Source organism: Mytilus galloprovincialis, chromosome 8, assembly GCF_965363235.1.
Source record: "Mytilus galloprovincialis chromosome 8, xbMytGall1.hap1.1, whole genome shotgun sequence".
NCBI lineage: Eukaryota > Metazoa > Mollusca > Bivalvia > Mytilida > Mytilidae > Mytilus > Mytilus galloprovincialis.
In genome coordinates, this window is record NC_134845.1 from 58,783,517 (window position 1) to 58,806,906 (window position 23,390).

The window sequence follows — 23,390 nt, forward strand, 5'->3', positions numbered from 1 at the left end:
TGTAATAAAATGCGCCGGTTTTGACAAGCTGCAAATTTGAAATTCAACTGGAAAATGAGGATTTATTGGATAGGGGAAGAAATTTGTCCTTGCAAGAGGTCAACACCGACCCCTCAAAGAGTTGTTACAAGGGTTGTTAAAAGGTAGAGAGCGTTGCTCTGTCTTTACATGAGGCACCGAATTTATCGTCCACATTCTGAATAGACATGGCTTTGAATTAACAGGTCCGGCACAATCAAACGGGCACCTCACTTTGGCATGGATTTTCTTTGGTCATAACGAGACCGAGAGTGACCATATATCGATTTTGTTGGTCACCATTGGTGTTCCTGTACAATGAATGATGGTTTTTTTTTTTTGTATTGAATTGGAAATACTTGTCAGGAAATATTAATATGACTGAATATTATTCTTTAGGTATCTAAATAAATGACTCTGGAAATGTGAATTATTTTCTACATATTCATGCACATGTATACACGGCATACTAGTAGTTAATATGGATCCTGATTTTTCTATTTGACTACTAGCTTCGCTTTTTTATGAGTTTTTTAACCCCAAAAATTACTACCCTGTACGATTTATTATTATTTGTTAGCATGAAGCTTCCAAACACATTTGGAATATAACTTTAATATGTATGTCTTTAATCAGAAAAATCAATGTAGGATAACAAAACTTGAAATCAACAGACACAAGTCAGAACTTGATAGAATTTTACATTATAATTTTCATGGATATCCGAGTCAGTTGTCGATGATCATATATGCACAAATGTAGTTATAATATAAAGTAGTTACATTTTCACTAATGAAAATATAGGTCAAAACCAGTGAAGAGAAGTAAAACATCGACATGAGCTTCAGAAGGAGAAAAACCCGGCACGTCGACTGGGTTGTTTTATTCAAGCATCGCCCGACCGACGGCCTGATTCCAGATCCCGTAAAAATGCCAATCCAAAAACAGTGACGGATCCAGAACTTTTCATCAGGGGGAGGCGCTGACTGACCTAAGAGGAGACCCACTCCAGTCATGCTTCAATGATTCCCTATATATTCAACCAAATTTTTCCACAATGGGGGGGGGGGGGGGGGGGGGGCACCAGGACTCCTTCCTCCCTGGATACGCCTATGAAAGATATTGGAAAATAATATATATATATAAGTAACTAATACATGTAATACACAGTTACAAATTAAAGGGGCACTAGCTGTCAAATTCATTGTAACCGATTTGACTCAAATTCTCATATTTGGTTTATAACAATGTAAAACATTTATCCAAACTATCAAAAGTCTAAAATAAACAGTTTCAGAGCATGGGGTAGATAATATATAGGCTCGTTTCGTGCGTATTTTAGTCCAGACGCCATCTAATTAACATTCGATTTGACCTCAGATGACCATATAAGCGATGTAAACAAAAATAAAGATACGAATAGTTTAAACCAACACGTGCAATTGCATTTTTATAGGTCTGTTTGATTTTATTTTATAGATTAAAAATAGATGTTTCTCATTGTTTTTAACCATATAAGAATGATTTTATGTGCATCGAATTAGTAATCAAATGATTTACCGTAGTTTCACTTTCTTTGTTGACATTCTTTTTCTTTAAATAACCAGTACACGTACAATGCATGCGTTGTCAATCTCTAGCTAGGGGTTAACTTGAAGTTCACATGAATACCGGTTAGAATGATGATGACGTTTTCACTTGCAAGTGAATCAGTCAAAAATTATGTTTAATCGCTTATTTCAACAAAATTAAAGGAAATTGATTGCTAAAAGCGAATTATTATTTCATTATTCCAATTTGATTATTGATTGATCTAAAAAAAATCATACTTTATTTTTTTATATATATCGTAGCTAGTGCCCCTTTAATTAAAGGAACAGAATTGTTTAAATTTGATATAAGAATCAATATAAGTACTTAAAATATTAGGATGTGTAAAATAAAACAAAATATCAATTGTCGTAAAATTACAAGGTGTCAGTTAATCATCAAGCACAGCCAAGTAGTCTTATAAGGCATATCTGCCAATGAAGAATGAAGTGGGTATATTTGATTCCACACGAACTTTATAAAAAAGTTTGGCATGGATCATTTGTTTTGTGAAAAGTAAAATTGTAGACATAGGATAGTGCTGTTTTCAGTAACATAAATGCGTTTGTCTGGTTTGTAAGCTTGCAAGACAATTCATTAAACTTAAAAGGATAGAGGTATAGGGGGAGGGTTGAGATCTCATAAACATGTTTAACCCCGCCGCATTTTTGCACCTGTCCCAAGTCAGGAGCATCTGACCTTTGTTAGTCTTGTATTATTTTAATTTTAGTTTCATGTGTACAATTTGGAAATTAGTATGGTGTTCATTATCACTGAACTAGTAAATATTTGTTTCGAGGCCAGCAGAAAGACGCCTCCGGGTGCGGGAATTTCTCGCTACATTGAAGACCTGTCGGTGACCTTCTGCTGCTGTTTTTTTCAGGTTGTTGTCTCTTTGACACATTCCCCATTTCCATTCTCAATTTTATTTTCGCCCATCAACATTTGCTCCAATTGAGAAATTCTCAACTTAAAAGAATGTCAGTATTAAAATTGTCCTGGTGGCTTCTAAAATAATTCCAATAAATATTACTATTAAATATAATTGTACAACCCGGTAACTTCAAAGGTAGATGTATAATAACTCACCATGACTTTGATGAGATGCGTTGGTGTGTCTCAGTAAATAAGGGATGGATAAAAAATATGCATATTGAGTTTTGAAAACGTATATAAATGTACTTTAATTAATACTGATGATTTAATTTATTGACGCTAAAATCGTGATTTTGTCATCACATTAGCCGACATCATTGTAATTTTTGCAGTTCGATTTGAAAACGATTGAAAATATAAGGAAATTCGATTTTTAACTCATTACAGTACAGTTTGGTGTCTGTACACGTATCTGTAGCTACAGTGAGTCTCCTCGTGTGGGTTTTCAATATCTGATTACTCGGCCGTTTTTATAGTGGTTACTTTGATTATCATACCAAATATTTCGTGATTATTTGATTATTTCATAATACGGACTATATTTTTGATTATTTTATAATTAGGGCTATATTTTTGATTACTTAATTATCTTGTTTGAAAATAATATGGGGACGAAGTCCCCAATAACAGTAGAAAATTCAATAAAAAAAAAATCGGGAAAATTTCCCGAATTTTTCATTGTACTAATGAACTCAAAATCGTTCAATTTTTTTTATGTCATGTTTTGAAATCCCGGACCTGCGCAGAAATGTACAATGTACTTCCTTTTTCCGGTCTCGTTTGTATGAAACTTTGAGTAAAATATATATTTATCAGTCTAGTATAAAATAGGAAGGAATGCGCAATACCAATTTCATTTTTAATAATTCCTTGATATGAAAAAACGTTACCTGATGATAGCGTTTCTTTGTTTACATTGCATATGACGTCATAACTTAAATAACGTCACAACTAAAATCCCTAACAAAAGAACCAAAATCGGAAACGTTACGGTATTTCCGTTTCTTTTTCTTAACAAATAGTATGAAATTCAAAACAGTGTAGCTGTGGCCATTGATTGACCCATCAAAATCATCCATTGACTGGGACAATTTACGTGAACGTTTGTCTGTAACAACCACTGTTCATGACGTACCTACGATAGACATTTAAACTGTGGGGTCACCAAAGGTTTCTTAACGCCTTTAATTATAAAATAATTCGAAAAATTAATCAGGAATAAACTTTGTGTTTTGATTTATATAATTGATATAAATCAAAATATCGTGTTATTTCTGATTAATTTTTCGAATTACTTTATTTAGGTTTTGAGAACCTTTGGTGACCCCATAGTTTAAGTTTCTTTAAAAAGAACATAGTGAGCATTGGTCGTTACATACAAACGTTCACCTAAATTGTCCCAGTCAATGAATGATTTTAATGTGTCAATCAATGGCCACAGCTACACTGTTTTGAATTTCATACTATATAAATGTAAGTTACAAAAAAATAATTTATACAGACTTCGTCCCCATTTACAGGTAATGCCTGCCTCATATTAATTAATGATTATGTGATTATATTGGCCAAACAATTGTGATTATGTGATTACTTGGACATCCCCATGAGGGACCTCTATAGTAGGTCGAAGATATAAATTCTTGATTTTACTAGATGGAGTAATGCAGTTGATAAACTGTTGATTCACTTAAATTAGAGAAAATAATAATGTCTCTGTTTATATACAAATTTTTTTTTTTGTCATATAATCGAAGATTTTTTATAAAGACCGTGTGTGTGTATTTTTATTTCTTTGCTCTTTTGGTCTGTAGTCATACCTTTCAGACGCGTTCTCCTTGAGGGAGTTTGTTTTGGTGTAATTGTTTACGTTTGGAATTTTTTTTCTTTTTCTCTCAAGAAAAACAGCAATGGGAACTGTATTTCAAAGCATTTCTGCGGAATTATCCGCTGAATTTGAAAATTTGTTGTCCAATAATCACGCAAGGAGCTTTTTAGAACGAGTATGCGATTTGACAGGGACCCTGATGATCAGTAGTTCAAACAATCCCCTAGTCGCACCCAATTCTTTGAAAATCTGTGGTTCGTGGGCTTCTGTATCAAATGCACACAATATTCTTTCATCATACACTATTGTACGTGACTTGATGAAGACAGATTTTGACGATAATGATAATTCTTGGGGTGAAATTACTTCAAGTGAATATTTACCCACCCCTAAAAGAAGAAGAAAGAGTCGAAACCGAAAAATTTGTAACCTAATTCAAGAAAATGATGAGTTTAGTTCAAGTATGAAGCTGAAAACATCCCCTGCTAACCCTGATATACTTGATGTTTGTCCTGATTCTAATACAGTTTCACCAATACCTGTTCTCTTGTCATCAATTGGGAACACTCAGACATTTCCGGTCAATTTGTCCAAACAAAATGAAGATATTCCCGGGGAGCCTGTTCCTTTAACACCAGAAGATGGCGACATGTATTTTATTGAAAATACAAATAACCAAAGTACTGATTTTCAGAACAGTGACAATCAAAGTACCAACACCGAAGAAGGGGGTAAGGGTAAATATCCCTGTACATTGTGCAAACATTACTCCACAACTAGTGCAAAGAATTTAGAAGCGCATTTGGATCGATTCCATTTTAAACCTGTTACTTGCCATATCTGTGGAAGAGGATTCGGTTATGAAAGAGACCTCAAAAGACACTTGTTGAAAAATAAATATAGCTGTTCCACTGCAAAACGATCCTTAATAAACAAACATTATGTCACTATTACCAGATCTGAATACGATACTGATGAACAATCAAATTCTGGTGTTGGGAACTCAATTGAAGATTTGGTTAACTTATCAAAAGAAGGTCAAGATGAAAGTTGCAATCATTCAAACATCCATCATGAAGATTTGCAGGCTTATAGCACAAAAGTTTTTGAAACAGAAGATTCAGGCTTCAATTTAAACCTTAGAATTAAAGAAGAACCTAAAGAACTAGAAGAACCAAATGCGTTAGAAGTTATTCCTATTCAAAGTTTATCAACAAATTCAACATCGCCACCAAAAGAATGCACTGAAGCTTTACCATCACCAATAAAGCAGAGCCGAAATTTGGATAGTAGTACAAATTCACCTGAAGATGAAGATGAAAGAAATGATTCGTATCAGGATTCTACCATTCAAAGAGCACAAATGCCTCCTCAGGATCAGTTAAAATTAATGGAACAAGAATTTGGTTCCAGCAATTTTGACTTCAATGTTGAGGAAGATTTCACAACAGAGACAACAGGAGAAGTGACAAATTATTACTGCAAAATTTGCACTTATATGGCACACAAGAAACAACATATGATCGATCACATTTGTCGTATGCATAAGAAGCAGTTTGCCTGTGAGCATTGTAATTCAATGTTTGGTCTAGTAAAAGATTTAAATAGACATCTTCGTAGAACACATGGTGTAGATATTCCCCTGAAAAATTCACGAGGGACAATTGTTAGACCACTTATACCTCTTTGATTTTAATTAAATGTATTTATCATGTTTATGTAGGTGTACATTTTATCTTTGTAAATTTATATCATTTTTATATTGTTAGTTATAAATTTTGAATTTTCCAATTAACATGATTTATGACGCACATTACATTGGGAGCATAAATTTAGCATGTTTAGGAACATGATAAAGAAAATATTGAGTAACACCATGTTTATGAATACTTCTGAAAGCTAATCTCTAGATTATCATGATTATACTTCATTAATGTACTGTACATGTATATTTTTGCAAGTTTTGTCACCTGGTCACAGTGCAATTAAGTTATCATTTGCCTTAACCAAAACAATAAATTGTTATAGATTAAATCTAAACACATACAAAATGACATATAGAGTATAAGAAATGACCTTTCCCAGTAAGAGAAGCTTACATACTTTCTATTTTAACAGAACTTTTTGTATTGAATTATTATTTTTTTACATCTTAAATTTATAAGTCTACATGCACGAGAAACACTGGTCTTCATAAACAATTATAGAATACATGTTGTACAATTCAAAATCTGCATGCAGAAGAATCACTGCATGGTCTTCAAATACAATTTTGAGTGGCCAGAGTGGCACAGTTTTAAGATTAAGGCTGAATAAAAAAAATTATGTGTGATTCCACTCATTCCAGTTACATGTAAGAAAAGTTAGGGTATGTAGTAAAGGATTTGTTTTTTATTTTATGTTTTTTTTTTTACATTATGGCTATCGGAGCAACATTCTGACTTTGACAGTGCTTATCATGTTTATTGAAAATGACAAAAAAATCTTTATGGTAGGCTATTAAATATTAGGACTAAAAAGTAGAATAGGTACATTTTGTAGCTATAGGGTAACTGGAACCACACATATGTTTTAATTTGGCCTAAGGATCGGGACGTACAATTAAGGACATTTTTATTATCTCAAAGGTTTATGTTAATATTTTAAATATTGAAGTAACATATAATGATTTACATGTACTTTTGCTAGAATTTAAGTATTTTTGGATTAAAAAAAGCTTTTCCAACTTCATGAACATGTTAGAATTAAACAAGAATAATTGTATGCCCCTGCCTCAGGATTTAGGGGGCATTAAGCCTTACCCTTGGTCATGTTGGTACAATGTACGCCTGTAAGTTATTGCATCCCAAAAATTGATTCCCATTCTTTAATTTTAGTTTTCTTCAACTCAATGTTACAAAATGTATACACAATGCTTATTTCCACAAAACACAGACCAAGTTTGAACTTACAAAATGTAGGTGTCATAACTTTTACAGTTCCAGAGTTATGCCCATTTACAAATAGAAAAATAATTTCCATTCTCTAACTTAAGTTTGCCCCAACCAACTATTGTTAAACTATTATATTATAAATAATGTGGGTTTACACAATGCCTATTACCACAAAACACAGATTAAGCTGAAATTGTGGGTGGTATCATGGGGGGTTATGGTTATTTTCCTAAAAAAATTCTGACCCCCAATTGGATGAACAAAAATATTGTGTTCAATGAGATGACAAAAAATAATTATTCTGTGTTAAAGTTTTGAATTTTATTCTGACACAGACAAAAAAATCATAACCCCTCCTTAAAGTTATTAACGGTTGCTCCTTAAGTACAAATGTAAACTTAACATATTTTGGTTGTAAATTTAACATCATCACCTGTCACATTGCATTGTTGACCAAGAAATACATGTGTTTTCATAGTGGGTCTCATTGGGGTCTAAGCGTGACATGGGATTGCTGATTTTTTGTAAGCGTAACACGTGAAAGTCAAATTATTGTGCCGTGAAAATGGGAAATGAAGTCTAGCAGGACATGGGAAATTACAAAGAAATGAGAATTGCTTACGTACATAGTGTAATTGGGATAAGGGAATCTGACAAAACAGTAAGCGGGATAAGGGATTCTGACAAAACAGTAAGCAGGATCTGGGATCAGAACCCCCCAATGAGACCCCCTTCATACTAGAGCTAGTAACATGATTAATAATTACATTTAAATGTCTACAGTCTGAACATTTTTTGATGCTTTAATATATTATAACTGTTTAATAATATGGGTTATTGAAGATAAGGTTAATGATTATATAGACTCTTAATTTATCTATGTGCTGTACATGTACTGTGAAATGTGTGACCAAATAAAATTACATTGTAAAATTTACGTATAATAAGTGTATGCCATGATACTTACAATCTTAAGAATTGACTTTCAAAAGTCTTGTGGTGTATGTTGTACATGTATGTACATGTATATATATGTTCATTTATATATAGAATCAGTTTCATTTTTAACTTTGATGTTTTACAGTCCCAATTTCAGTGTTCACAATCAATGTAAATTTTTTATGCCCTGGCATAAAGTGGTCAGGCCATATATAGTTTTACCTTTATCCATCATTCCATCATTTTGTCAATGTCTGTCATTCTACTATTCTGCAAGATACAGTTATCATTGGTTATATAGACTTCTTTTACACACATCTCACATATTAAGCAGATTTTTAGTTTCTACTCTTTGGGTGGGTTATTGTTCTTTGACATATTCCCCATTTCCATTCTCAGTTTTATTTTATATTATGATGAGTATGATGAGTAACATATTAAGTATACATGTTTTCTCGTTTGAATTGTTTTACATTGTCTTATCAGGGCCTTTTATAGCTGACTATGCGGTATGGGCTTTGCTCATTGTTGAAGGCCGTACGGTGACCTATAGTTGTTAATGTCTGTGTCATTTTGGTCTCTTGTGGACAGTTGTCTCATTGGCAATCATACCACATCTTCTTTTTGATATGTCCCTATACATAAGGTTCTCCTCTAATGACTTTTGCTGAAATTAGCATGATTATAAGGGGGTTAGGACTTTGAAAATTTGTGAGTGGGGCTAATAATCATGACATACCAGAACACCTACATTGAAGCATATGATTGTCCTAATTTGTTTTCTCTTTGGTCAGCCAGGCCAAAAATACACAGTTTTTATACATCCAACCTCTGAAAAAATCCTGGATCCGCCCATAGTCTTATATAATTGGTTATTTACATTGCCTCATGTATTTGAAATTTATTAAGTGTTTGTACTTAAGCCTTATTTTTCCACACATGTAAATGGACATTAATTTATATATTTGATAACCTGAATCAATTATGTTATTAATTCAAATTTAAAAACAAAACTGTTACGATTGATATGGTTGTGATTTTTACTTGTATTGTTAGAGAAGATGGTATAAGATCAACAGGGATCACCACCAAAACATAATTTCATTCCATTGTCCAAGAAGTCAAGATCATATAAACACATAAATTCTTTTTGAATATTTACTTTTGGTTTACCAATTGAAACAGTGAGTGTTTGGTCCAAAGGAAAATTAAATATCATTTTTTTAAATTTTATACAGATTAGAACAAAATTTGATAGAATTATATATTTAAAATTTTACTGTTACATAGGTGTTTTTTTTGTTAATTTCAATATTCAACATCAGATGTTTGCTATACAAAAAGTGCTCTAATTTAAAGGAGTGCAACTACAAAAATAGGATTTGTGGTGATCCCTGATGTTGAGGAAATTTTCTCAATTTTAATAATACATGTATATACATATTTATTTACACAAATGTATAACATTCAGTGTCCCTAATTAACTGTGCAATGAATACAATGTATTTAAGGTCATGGCTGTGCCGTCATAAACAGTTGAAGTACAATTATCATACAAAGAATTCAACAAATACTGAATTTGGTGTTTTAAGGACAAGTTTTATACTCTGAGCAGGCCCATAGCCAGGAATTTCCAAGGGGGGTTATTTGGAGTCATGAATTTCGACTTTAAACAGTCACAATTTGAACAGAACGTTGACTTTAACAGTGCTTATTTGGTTTCAAGGAGGGGGGGGGGGGGGGGGTCATCCGAACCCCCTGGCTACGGGTATGCTGAGCGCTCAGTTATATGACTGAATGCCTAGGTCTGTAATCAGATTTTGAATTTTATGTAGAGTGCATTTAAAAATTGCATTGAAAATTATTGTCTGTATAAGATTTCACTTTTTGTCAGTTTGTGTGCATGCTAAGACTAACAGAATATCAACTGACCACAGATGCAAATGATAGGGGGTGTTGCATCTAGTGTCAAGCCCCCCTCATGGTAGAAAAATAATATAGATATTTATTGACCTGAAACGCTTCAAATTATTTTTATTGAAATTGCTCCCCCTGTAACTTTAAATAAATTTTGGGTTTGTAGCTGGTTGTCTTACTTAATTGATAAATGATCTAGATAAGATTGATCTCAATAAAATATCTGTCTGGGTTGGTTGCACAAAGATTGAATAAATGTTAAATTATTTTAGTCTTAATTATTACAACTTATCAATAAATGTATTTCTTCTTCAATTTTTTGGGAAAATTTATATAATAGTGATAAAACTTTAAAGTTACTATGATTAGTGAAATACAATTTTGTTTTAAAAATTGCATTAACATTAATTAAATATTTAAGGATGTACTTAGGTGAGGTTTTTTAAAATTTGTGTCAGATATTTAGACTGTTTGTTTTTACCCCCTATAATACAGGGTAAAATATTTTGCCCCAAAACACCCATTTTTCTTTGCATATAAGACTTCAATAGCTCATATATAATTAAAGGTCATTAACCAAATTTTTTAGCAGATTCTAGATTTCTTTCTTTCAATTTGATACCAAAATGATACCAATGCAAATATAAGGCAAAAGGCATAGTCGTGATCATGATAGTCAGAATTTACTGCTATTAAAAAAAAATTCTCCCATTCAAATGCATTGATCGTCCAAAAAAAGGGGGGTTCCAACTATATGCTCCCATTCAAATGCATTGATCGTCCAAAAAAAGGGGGTTCCAACCCCTGGAAACCTCCCCCCTGGAATCCGCCACTGCTTAAGCTAATAGTATCATTTTTAAATTTATTTTCTTTTAATTTCACCTCAATTCATCATTAGGCTACAAATATTTTAATTATCTGTATACATGTATCAATTAAAAGGATAGACATAGGCTATATGTAGTCACAATTGAAATTAAGGGTCTGGTTGGGGTTTACAAAATAGAGAATAACGGAACAAATTATATAAAACAGGAAAAAGAGGTGCTAAAATATGAAGAAAAGAGAAAAAAACCTGGAAAATTAAAAATACACAAAAAATGAAGACCCCCTCATCCTGACCTTTATTAAATGACTTTGTATTTTATTAAAAAAAACTTTCATGTTGTAGTTATGTAGTTATTGTTGCTACTGTTGTTTTTGTTTAGAGCTTGAGATAATAAATATTACACAAGTATCATTTAGTTAGGTTTTTTTCATTCCAGTGCAAAAAATTTTGCATTTTCATATACATTTGTATTTCAATTATTGAAAAAAAATGTGAGCTTTTGTCATCACTTGGCATCAGTTGTCTGTTGCGAATGTGTTGTCTTGAAATTTCAAAGGAGAGTTTCATATGAAACTGATTGCTGAGGCGGATTTAGGGAGGGGGGTCGCGGCCCCCTTTTTGTGGGAAAAATTTGGTTGATTATATAGAGAATCACTGAAACAAAATTTGGAGAGAGCCCACTCTTAGGCAGTCAGTTGGCCCCAATTTTTGAAAATTTCTGGATGCGCCACTGGATTGTGCTCATGGGCATTTTAAGCAGAGAATATCTCACAGAATCAAGAAACGGTCATATTTAAATCTACCTGACCAAAATAATCATTTCTCTCCTTTTCAACTTACGAGTTTGAATGTCCCTTTGGTATGATTTCGCATGTCATTTACATGTTAAGGAGTTATTGCCTTTCCAATTTTAGCTGCCACATGAGGTTTATTTTCTCATCTCTTGGCGTTGGAAGATTTAAGTTTGCAAAAAAGTAATAACAAAAATACGGAATTCCAAGATAAAACTCAAAACAGTAAAGTCCATTACAAACTGTCAAAATCATCCATTAGACTTTTATCAACAAATGGAAAACAACTGTCACATTCCTGACCTGGTACAGGCACTAAATATTGGCTTCTTAGTGTGAAAAGGTACTAATTGCAGTGTATGGCATCAATGGTAATTGAATAGAGGCCCTGGAAAATTAGTCAAACGTTGTTAGAGCAACTTAAAAGTTTTAAGGCTTTTCTGATAATCTATTCCAATCGAAAAACTGTTCTTACAAAGAAAAACTGTTTATTTTGGCCATGTTTACTAGACAGGGATGCTCAGAACATATTTAAAAAACCAGGAAGTAAACAGGGGTTTATAACAAGAAATGTAAAAAGCAGTATAAAAGTAAAGTACATTAAAACCAGAAGATTTGGAAATATGCAAATTTTGGGTTAACTCCTATTTATTTCCTGGCTAAATTATTTTCTACCTTTTTTATGTCAATTCTATCCGACTCCGGGGTAGCGTATTCTCAAGTACAGGGTCTTTGGTTCGATCCCTGGCCAGGCCAAACCAAAGACTTGAAAGACTAAGCAAGTGAAAATCAGACTTAGCGAGTTGGTCTTGTATCATCATAATGTGATATTAGTGTAAACCCTGAAAATGCATTTGATTTGATTTGACACCGGATTTTAAACAGCAATCCGTCCGTCCATAATTTCATCAGATTGGTGTAAATTGTTTGTTGTCCATGTTATAATTAGCCGCCTCCAGCCCACGTCTAATAAATGTCCATACATCTATTGTGATTATTTTTGGGCAATTGTATCAAGTGTTTCTCTATTACATGTACCACGTATGATAATTTATTAGCACGCAAACTGATCATTTTTGTGAAATAGAAGTTTAAATCAATCCTGCAATATTATAAATAAAATAACATAGATCTAAAATTAATTACAATTGGTCCAGATAGCAAATCAACAGATCAAAATGAGGTATGAAAGTTTGTTTAATATTTTATTCATAGACATTTGTCGTTAGTCAGTTTTCATAAAGCTCAATGTATTTAGTACTTAACTCGGTTACGTAAGGACGGAATGAAAAGTGCGCGTGTGCGTATGTGTGTGGTGGTAGTGGTGAGTGGGGGATTAAGGGATTGTCTAATAGGGGGTGGGAATTACCTCTTTTGCCATTAAAAGCACGGACGGGAAAAAGATGAAACAATTCAAACTAAAAAAATAGCCTACAAAAAAAAGTACGGCAGGCACAAAGTACGGACGGGAAAAAGATGAAACAATTCAAACGAAAAAATAGCCTACAAAAAAAAGTACGGCAGGCATAAACCATCGACAACCACACAACTACAGGCTCCTGACTTAAGTCAGGCACATGCAGAATGCGTCTAGGTTAAACATGTTTCGCTTTGTGAAGAATCAACCCTCTTTCTACCTGGGGCAGTGGTGTGTAAGCATAAGAATAAACTGTAAAAATAAGTACTCAAAAGATCGGTACGAGGCACAAACCATGAAGGCCGTACGGTGACCTATAGTTGTTAATGTCTATGTCATGGTCTCTTGTGGACAGTTGTCTCATTGGCAATCATACCAGATCTTCTTTTTTATATAGCATTAAATCAGCAGACACATAGCATTAGCATTAACATAAACTAATCATAGATACCAGGACTACATTTTGTAAATATACGCCAGACGCGCATTTCGTCTACAAAAAAATCATCAGTGTCGCTCGAATCCAAAAAAAGTTAAAAAAGCCAAATAAAGTACGAAGTTGAAGAGCAATGAGGACCTAAATTCCTAAAAGGTTGGCCAAATACAGTTAAGAGTATTCACAATTACTGAAAGCTAGTTTAAAGCAATTTACAACTGGTGAATACATTAAGTATCAATCAGTACACATCCAATGGCTTTGGTGTAAAGACGTCATACACACTTTTAGAAAACAATGACCTTGTACAACCCAAAATATAAGAGTAGTATTAAGAGAATGTAAGATAATGAATTCTCATAGCTCTACACATATAGCAATTTGTAACTAGTAAATAACAGTGGCGGATCCAGAACTTTTTGTAAAAAGGGGAGGGGGGCGTTGACTGACCTATGGGGAGACTTTTTTTTCAGAAACAGAAATTAATTTATGTTACTAGTACCTATATTCGGGCAATGAAACAATATTTGAGAACAAGTTAATGAAACAATTAGGTTAAAGGGATCGCATCTTAATTTACGAACTTTTTAAACATTAGGATGAGATATCCCGTTTTTTTTCTTTCTGAAAATCAACAGAACAGCCAAAGTTCCAAACTTAACATTTGTATCTATGAATGAATTTGGTAAAGGTTTTACTAGTTATTAACGAAATCCTTGACTTTCTACTTTAATAGCAATACATATGTCTCGCTCATTGAAATCTAAAACGCGACTAAAAAGTACGAAGGTCATAATGAACACTACCGTCAAAGAAACTTCATAAATAAACCCTTTCCAAATGGTTTAAAATTATATATATAGTTAGTTCTTATGTTATATGCTGCAACACCACTGTGTCGGGTTTATAAGGGTTTAGTGCCCGCACACATGTTTAACTCCGCACCATTCTGTATGTGTCTGTTCATAGTCAGTAATTCAGATGCTGTCATTTTGGGGCCTTACTTTGCTTGCTATGCGGGATGTTGTTTTATTTTTGGACCGAAAGCCGCATGGTGACCTATAGTTGGTATCTTCTATGTCATGTAGTCTTGGTTGAGAGTTGTCTCATGGGCAACCATACACAATTCCCGTATTTTTATACAAACAACTTATTGGTGTGACACAAACACAAACGTTTAGTCGAGCCTCTTTTTCAGTTTATTCCAGGTTATCTTACTGACTTGTATTATGTCAATCATGGTAACGGGGCAGAAATCCTGCTCCAGAAATGCTGATCTCATGAAGAGTATTCAATACCAGCTTAAACTCGTTGAGGACAATGAGGGAAAATGTGATTGTAAAGGAAGAGGTTCAGGTAAAATATGTTTACAATATGCGTCCGATTACAAATCGATCAGCAGAACGTACGCCATTCATTTATCAGAGAGGACTGCAGGAACTCATTCCGTCGTGCTGTGGAAATTATCAATTCCAATCGAATCCGGTTATACATATCGTGTTGCTGTTATATTGTCGATGGGTCGTGAAATTAGGACTGGGGCATTTATTTTCATTGATCTTTTACCTTTATTATTTTCCTTTCCAGAGATGCATATAGATACTTTATTCTAATATGACGTGCTGCTTTCGCTTTGTGAACAAACTCATGCTCTAAATCCAATAAAATTTGTTTGCACATGCGTATATTGACTTCTTCAGAAAAATGAATTTGATCAAATTAGCATGCACAGTGCCAGCTGTTTGCTTCTTCACAAACAAAAAAGGTAGGTTCATGGAAGAGCATACACAAACGCTTTTACACTTATATATACTCATCTGACATAGATATAACCTTAATTGTCCTATTCAGAATCGAAATAATTGATGCAAGCTATACTTTATTGTCGCTTTAACATGGGTAGGCATTATATTCGTGTTATTTTAGCCCTCACTATCGCTGGGGCGAAAATAATCAAGAATATAATGCCTACCCATGTTAAAACTACAATAAGGTATAGCTTGCAGCAATTATTTCTTTAAAATGATCAATTTATTATCTTTCTGTGGATTTTTTTTATCGGCGTAATTTATGCTTATGTGCACAAGATTCACTGAATTATGATACAAAATGCAAAATACTATTTATAAAGATTTTTGAAAGATGAACATTCAAACATTTGTTTGCCATTTTAAACCACGCAAAAGGATAAAAATATAAGCAGATGATTCCATTGTCTCCAATATTTAGAAATTGCATTTAATTTACATATTACTTAAGCTTGTTAAAGTAATATTGTAAAACTGAATTTATTTCAGGATCAGAAAAAGTGGCGTTTATGGTTAAAAATTCAGTTGATTTACACAACATCCCTTCAAAATCTGTTGTAGTTTACAATACAGTTATTACAAATTTAGGCAACGGATACGATAAGTCAACTGGGATATTTACAGCTCCTTCAAATGGTGTCTACATCTTTTTCTGGACAGTTCTTACTCTGCATGGAAAATTCTTCTTTACTTATCTCGCTCTCAACGGGAATCTGATAGCCAGAAACTTTGCAGGGGCACGGAAAGAAGCAGATTCCGCATCAGGAAGTCAAAATGTTGTTATCGAAGTAAAGAAGGACGATAAAATATACGTAACGATCCAAGAGGTATATACCGGACAGTATTTGTTTGGTAATAGTTGGTCAACTTTTAGTGGTTATAAACTATAACAGTTATATATAGCATAAACATGATAAAATCAGAGTTGTCAAATATTTATTAAAATTCTTACAAAAATTATGTTTTATAATGATAGTTTACAATGTCAAATGATTCCTTAAAAATGTGACAAACTGAATTAGACTATTTACCGGGTTTGTAATATAATATGAGCATCACGAAGAGTGCCACATGTAAAGCAGGATCTGCTTACCCCGGTATTTTGGTGGTATTCTTGTTGCTTAGTCTTTAGTTTTCTATGTTGTGTCTTGTGTTCTATTATTTGTTTGTTTGCCTTCGTTTTTTAGCCATGGCGTTATTTGTCAGTTTATTTTCGATCTATAAGTTTGAATGTTCCTCTGGTATCTTTTCCCCTCTTCAAAAATCCGTCTATCGAACGTATGACTATGTACTTTCACACTGTAAAAGCAAAATTTTAACACCTGCATTTCTATTCAAATATTTACGGTAATATACATCATTTCCTAAAAGCGAAAAAAGGGTAGTAATGCTTAGAAATCGATAGGAAAAATATATTAAATTTTCTGTTTATTACGAGAAGCTAAAACAGCCTTAAGTCATATACATTTGCTCTGGGTTGTTGAGATTGTATATACAGAATAGTAACTTACGATGGCCGACAGCGACGAACGCTTAAGAGATGCATAAAATGTATATTGCGTTAAGGGAAACGTTGTAGTGATGATGTCGCGCAAGATACTGGTGACAATTTGAAGGTGATTCGAGAAAAATCGGCGAAAAGGCTAACTGTCCGTTTGCAGAATCGCTAAATAATTTTCGTTACCCAATCTAATGGCAACAAAATATCTGTTTTTCATGATATTTTTTTCACGAATAGGTTTCGATTTGAAGCGCTAAATTTTATGAAATAGGCAATTTTGCCGTGTAATGCGTAACATTGAACATTGAGATCTCCAAACATTTTTGAGAATGAAATATGGATTGAGTAGCCAAAGGTAGTTCTCATTTGGAAGGAATTAAGAACCATATGTAAAGTTTTGAATTACATAATTTTACTTACATATATGACGTCATACATGTAGAAAAATGACGTCATAGCAACTTTTTGATCTTGTAATGGTGACAAATAATCTAGACTCCAACTGCAAACTTTGAAGATCAAATTCATATACTGAAGGTAATTTTAAAAGGATATCGTTTATATTTATAATTTATAAATTACAAACATTTCTGTTTAAATTGGTACCAAACTTTTTGAGTTTACTTGTTTTAAAAAAAAACTATTGAAAAAATTTAAAATCAGAAAAAATGTCCCGTATCATCTGAAATCCAAACAAATATTCCATTTTGACGATTTCGGGATCTACGATGTATCGCGATTAAATCAGAAGAAAAATACTGATACAGATTTCAAAAATTACAACAAATACTGAACATGATAATATAAATACTGGCTGTTTTTATATTTTATCCTTTTCGCAAATAAAGAAAAGAAAAATCAGAAAAAATGTCCAATGAGACAAAAAACGTCGAAAAATAATGAAACGTCATATTTCACACAGAGTCAATACGCAAAAGAAATTATAAGAAGAACTTGTAAAGAATCGATCTCCAAACATGAAACGATATGGGCATGTTTTTGCCTTAGGGAGCTTCCATTTGATTTTTAAGGGGGGGGGGGGGCTAGAATGAAATTTGAAAAAGAGGGAGGACAGGGGTTTTGAGTGTAAAAAAAAGGCAGACAGGAGTTTCGAGTAAAAAAATAATGAATAAGAATGGAAACGGGGAATATGTCAAAGAGATAACAACCCGACCAAAACGTAGAAAACAGCTCAAGGCCACCAATGGGTCTTCAACATGCGAGAAATCCCGCACCCAGAGGAGGTCTTGAGTAGGCCCCGAAATCCTAATGTATACTAGATCAAGAAAATGGACGCCACTCTTCACTTCGAAACACAGAGATGAACTAAAAGTAAAAAAATATAAAAGACTAACAAAAGCTATAGGTACCTGACTTAGGACAGGCGCGAACTGCGGTGGGGTTAAAAGGGCAGGATGAGCAGTTGGCAAACAAACCCAGGATAAACTTGTAAAAAAAGGCAGGACCAAATATAGTGAAAATAAAAAGGCAGGACCGAGATAACAACTAAAAAAAATGCCGGACAAAATTTTTCATCCTAGCACCCCCCCCCCCCCCCCCCCATTAAAATCAAATGGTTGCTCCCTTAATGAAATAAAAATATTATTCTATATTAAAATTCGTAAAAAATGATTTGACTTTAGGAAGTTCTGGAACAATCTAAAAGAAGAGTTACCATATTAGATAATTTTCGTAGACAAAACAAGAGGCACCAATCCCTTCAAACAACCGAAATGATCTCTGGTGTTTCAGGAGAATGATTAGTTCCAAAAAAATAAAACACGAGACAAAAAAGACTCATATTTAATTATTGAATGTATTTATAAACCAACAATCAATTAAAATAATCGGACTTAAAAAAATCAGACCAAAATTTTGTGTACATTCAAATATAAATATGCTTTCAGAAATATGAATAACAGAAAAAAAAGTAAACTTTCGGCTAAGGAAATACTTATTAGGAACAGAGAACGAAAAAGGCTTCAGAAAAATGAAACGAGTAGAAAATCTTATGGAAAGTTGTACAAGAATAAAGAGAGCGAGACAAAAACATATAGTCAAACGATTAATGCAAGAAAAAAGAGAGAACAAAGGGAGAAATCTAAGAAAATAAATGAAAGAAAACTGAAAAATAAAATGAATGTCCGTAAACACAGAGGTAAAAAAAATGTAGAACTTTCATCAATGTCACTTGTTGTACCAGAAGGTTCAAATGTTTTCAAAAACAGAATGGAAAAGGCCAGAGCCCTAAGAAAATTTAAAGAAGGTTTACCAAAATCTCCATCTAAACGATGCGCAGTTATATCGACTTATTTGGCCCGCAGATCCCCTCGATCGCCAACAATAGCTAATCTGAAACATTCAGTTTCGCCAGTTGAAATGGCCGTCGTTGCAGATATTCAAGAAATAATAAAATCTACAAAATTAAAGCGATCTAAGAATGCACGTTCGGTAATGAATTCTGTTACTGCATCAATCAGCGGGGAAAATTTAGCAAACTCGAGAGGTAAAATTAAACTGTGTAAAAATTTAGGTTTGCCAGCAAGAAGGGTTGCTGGAGGCCAGCGTATTAGGTCTAGAATTCTTAAAAGTGAATCGTCTGCATGGGCTCTTACGCAACAGAAAACAAGAAAAGATTCCATTTCAGAAGAAACAAAGAAAACAGTTTATAACTTTTGGCTCTCTGATGGCATATCACACCCGACCGGCAACAAATCCGATATCAAAAGAGAACGATTGGGACCAAACTTATATACTTCGCATATGACACACGTGCTGGAAAAAACACAAACTGATGCGTATTTAGATTTTGTCGCCAAATATCCGGAAATTAAAATTGGACAAAGAGCATTTGAGAAACTTCGACCGTTTTTCGTAAGACCTGCATCTGAAAAAGATAGAAATACATGCTGTTGTAGATATCACGTGGAAGCAAACCTTGTTTTCAAAGCATGTATGAAGTTCAGAAAATCGTGTGACAGGGAAACCGATTCGCAAGAAAGTGACTATCCCGTATTTGAGAAAATGTCAGACCTTATACATATTACGCTATGTCCAAAAGTAAATGGATTTTATAGAAAAAATTGTCTTGACCGAAAATGTAGCCTTTGCGGAGTTGGTAATTTCAAACTTTCACCCAACGAATCACAGTCGTCTTCAACTGTTGAATGGCAAAAATATGAATATATAACTGAAAAATCGAAGGGTAAAAATGTAAGGCGCCGACTGACCCTGATAAAAAAGAAAACTAGCGTAAACGAAATGTTTCTCAATTTAAAAAAGCTTCTCGAAACTTTCCCCGCTCACCAGCACCGATCAAACTGGCAAAGCAATCAACTTAAAAGTCTTGTTCAGAACTTGCCAGTCAATCATTGCATATGCATCCACGATTATTCGGAAAATTATCGCTGTGTCGAGAAAGAAGAAATCCAATCCAATTACTTCCAAAGAACTGAATGCAGCATTCATGTAACCGTCATGCACCGACACGCCATTTTAGAATACGATGGTGTAGACAGTACAGAAGAATTTCCGGAAATAATTACGGAACATTTTTTCGTAATTTCCCCGGACCTGCAACATGATAATGATTTTACAAAATATGTCCAAAAGAAAGTTAAGGAATATTTAGATTCAATATCATACACAGTTGATCATATGCATGAATTCACAGACGGTTGTTCTAGCCAATATAAATCGCGGCACTGTTTAGGAAGTTTATCTACTGCCATCCCTGATTTCGGATATAAAACATTCCATAGAAATTTCTTTGAAACAAGCCATGCAAAAGGGCCTCAAGATGCCGCGGGGGGATTTATAAAAAGACAGGCGGACATATCTGTTCTACGTGGCAATACAGTGATTCAGAATGCGAAGGATTTATTTACGTTCTGCGAAAGTAGCCTTAAAAAGCCAAGAAGTGCATTATTTAAAAGAAGGGTATTTCGATATGTGGACTCAATTGATAGACACAATTCCAAAATATTTAAGCCGATCCAGCAAAATAGACAAATACATCATGTTTTTACTAGTACATGTAATGAAATCATTGTTTCCGATCTCTCTTGTTACACGTGCGATCAATGCATTTTGGGGAATTATCTTAACTGTTTAAATGTAGAAAATACCGGGGTAAAGAAAACTATTAAGCCACGCGAAATAACACAAACTTCTAACGAAGAAGAAGTAGCATAAGACACTGACATTCTTTCAGAAGACATATCAGATTTGGTATCCATAAACTCTGTTGTGGCTGTCAAAACCGACGATGATAATTTGACTATTATTTAATGAAAATTTCCAAAGGTTCACACGTATTGAATTCAGCAGAGAGTGACAGCTGGGGTGCTACATATCCCCCTGGATTCGAGGTTTTCCGGGGTCATTATTATGACAAAATCAGTGACAATGATCCGTTAAAATATAAACTTTTAAAGACAAAGACTGCTTTGGTACCGACGAAATCTCTGCTATACATACTTGCTGATGTAGATGCCTCTTATCGTATAACTATTTCAGAGGACACCCATCTAGACATTCTTTCTGTATTGGACAATTTGGATTGAAATAAGAATTAAATTATAAAACATCATGCACTGTTGTTTAGCCACTCATAAAATATTTTAGTAGACCTTTCCGATTCAAATGAAATGATTCAACGTGGCTCTGCTTATAATTAAAAAATATAAAATATATATATAAGTACGTCTGAGTCAGTGACAACCCTACAACAGATGTATCCATCGGATCGCCATCAATGATGGTGATACATGGCTGTGTACATAATGTATACATAATGTATATACAACTCGTCTAAACATAATGTTTAGACGAGTTGTATATATATATATATATATATATATATACATTTTTCGTTAAATAAAATATACATGAATATCTTTACTGAAAAAAAATATTCCCATGAAAAAAAACCTGAATGAATCAATGCTTACACATTAGAAATCACATTAGAAAAACGTTACGTAAAAAACAAGAAAATAAGACGGCTTTTTGCTATATTTCCGACGTTACGTTATTATCACCAGTATTTTGCGCGACGTCATGGCATATGTCCTCTCTTCAAACTATCCTTATCGTTATTATAATTCTATCGCCACAACAAAACACTGTCGCAATACTGCTGAAATTGGATTATATCTAAAAAAGATAAATGGGATTTTTACACATTTTCCCGTAAACAAGATACACCCTCATCAAATGATACATCCATATACAGCCAAACCTGTTTAAGAGACCACCTGTATAAAGCAAAAACCTGTGTTTAAAGACCACCAATTTTAGATCCCCCTGTAGTACATTTCATATGCATTTAACCTGTATTAAAAGACCACCTGTCTTAAGAGACGTTTTGGCTCTACCCTTAAGGGGTCTCTTAAAACAGGTTTGATTGCGTTAAGTTTGGTCAGTCTAAGTTCTTTGTTATTCAATTTATGACTTGGATACACTGACTATCATAGAGGCAAAGGATCAAAGTCAAGGTTAAGATGATCTAACTTTGGTAAATATGAGTTCTAACGTACAAAGTTTTTACTTAGCAAAATGTTACTCATGTTATTAAATGTATCATAGTGGTTGAAAATCAATAAAAAATCACAGAATACTGCATGTTAATACCAACTGTCACAGATGACGACCGAAAATTGATACAATTATCGTCAGTCCCTTCGCTTTCCCGAATGGTGAGTTTTGAGAGCTCGCGAGTATGTTAGGTATGTGCCTATATCAAGTCAGGAATCTTTTATTAAGCGGTTTTCGTCGGTTGCTCTTTATGAAAATTGCTAGTAATTTATTCTTGCATATATTAATCAGAGCGTTAATTTTCTAGTTAGAATTTCAAATTGGTAGTTCATTTCAATGGAATCTTTAAACTAAGCTTTGCCGACACAACTTATAGTTTAAAGTGCAGTGATAACTGCATAGAATGTTGCTACCATTGCATGTAATGTTCCAATAACTTAATATAATGCGGTGGTTACTTTCGTTTTTTTACATTGTGTAGTTTTTGTCTTATCTTAAACCGACATTTGGATATTTATAACCACGATAATTGGGAATCTTTACTTATATATGATCTTTATTAATCAACCGTATGATACACAAGATGCATGTAAAAAAAAGGTGACACTTTCCAGATGACATTCCCTACCACTCTTTACATAGTAGTTGCCCGTTCCAACCCTTTAAAACATCACCGAGGACATAATCGTTTGACCCTTATCGCCAGAACACTAGTATTGTCTCTCAACACAGGAGACACCCAACATCAGCAAATTCGCTCAATGTTCCTCCCTGTCGAATGGGTCTCAATAATATAAAAAAAATCACAAATAAGAAATAAATAATAATGAGATGTAGTTATGTTAAGAATAAAGACCAATGGGCAATAATATAAAAGAATAAACAAAAATGACATAAAGAATTTAGGAATGA

At 33.5% G+C, this 23,390-nt stretch overlaps 1 protein-coding gene across 1 annotated transcript; it reads left to right on the plus strand.

The window, feature by feature from the left end:
• Positions 1-12,956: 12,956 nt before the first annotated feature.
• LOC143043730 (cerebellin-1-like) lies at positions 12,957-16,390 on the plus strand. The gene is made up of 3 exons (XM_076215912.1): positions 12,957-12,961; positions 14,830-14,987; positions 15,929-16,390. The coding sequence occupies exons 1-3, from the start codon at positions 12,957-12,959 to the stop codon at positions 16,327-16,329; spliced, it is 564 nt and encodes a 187-aa protein (XP_076072027.1). The 3' UTR covers positions 16,330-16,390.
• Positions 16,391-23,390: the final 7,000 nt, after the last annotated feature.

What these genes read in the sequence shown, in the direction of transcription:
- LOC143043730 (XM_076215912.1), top strand. An exon ending in TTGTAAAGGAAGAGGTTCAG is followed by an intron (nt 14,988 to 15,928) that starts GTAAAATATGTT and finishes AATTTATTTCAG; the next exon opens with GATCAGAAAAAGTGGCGTTT.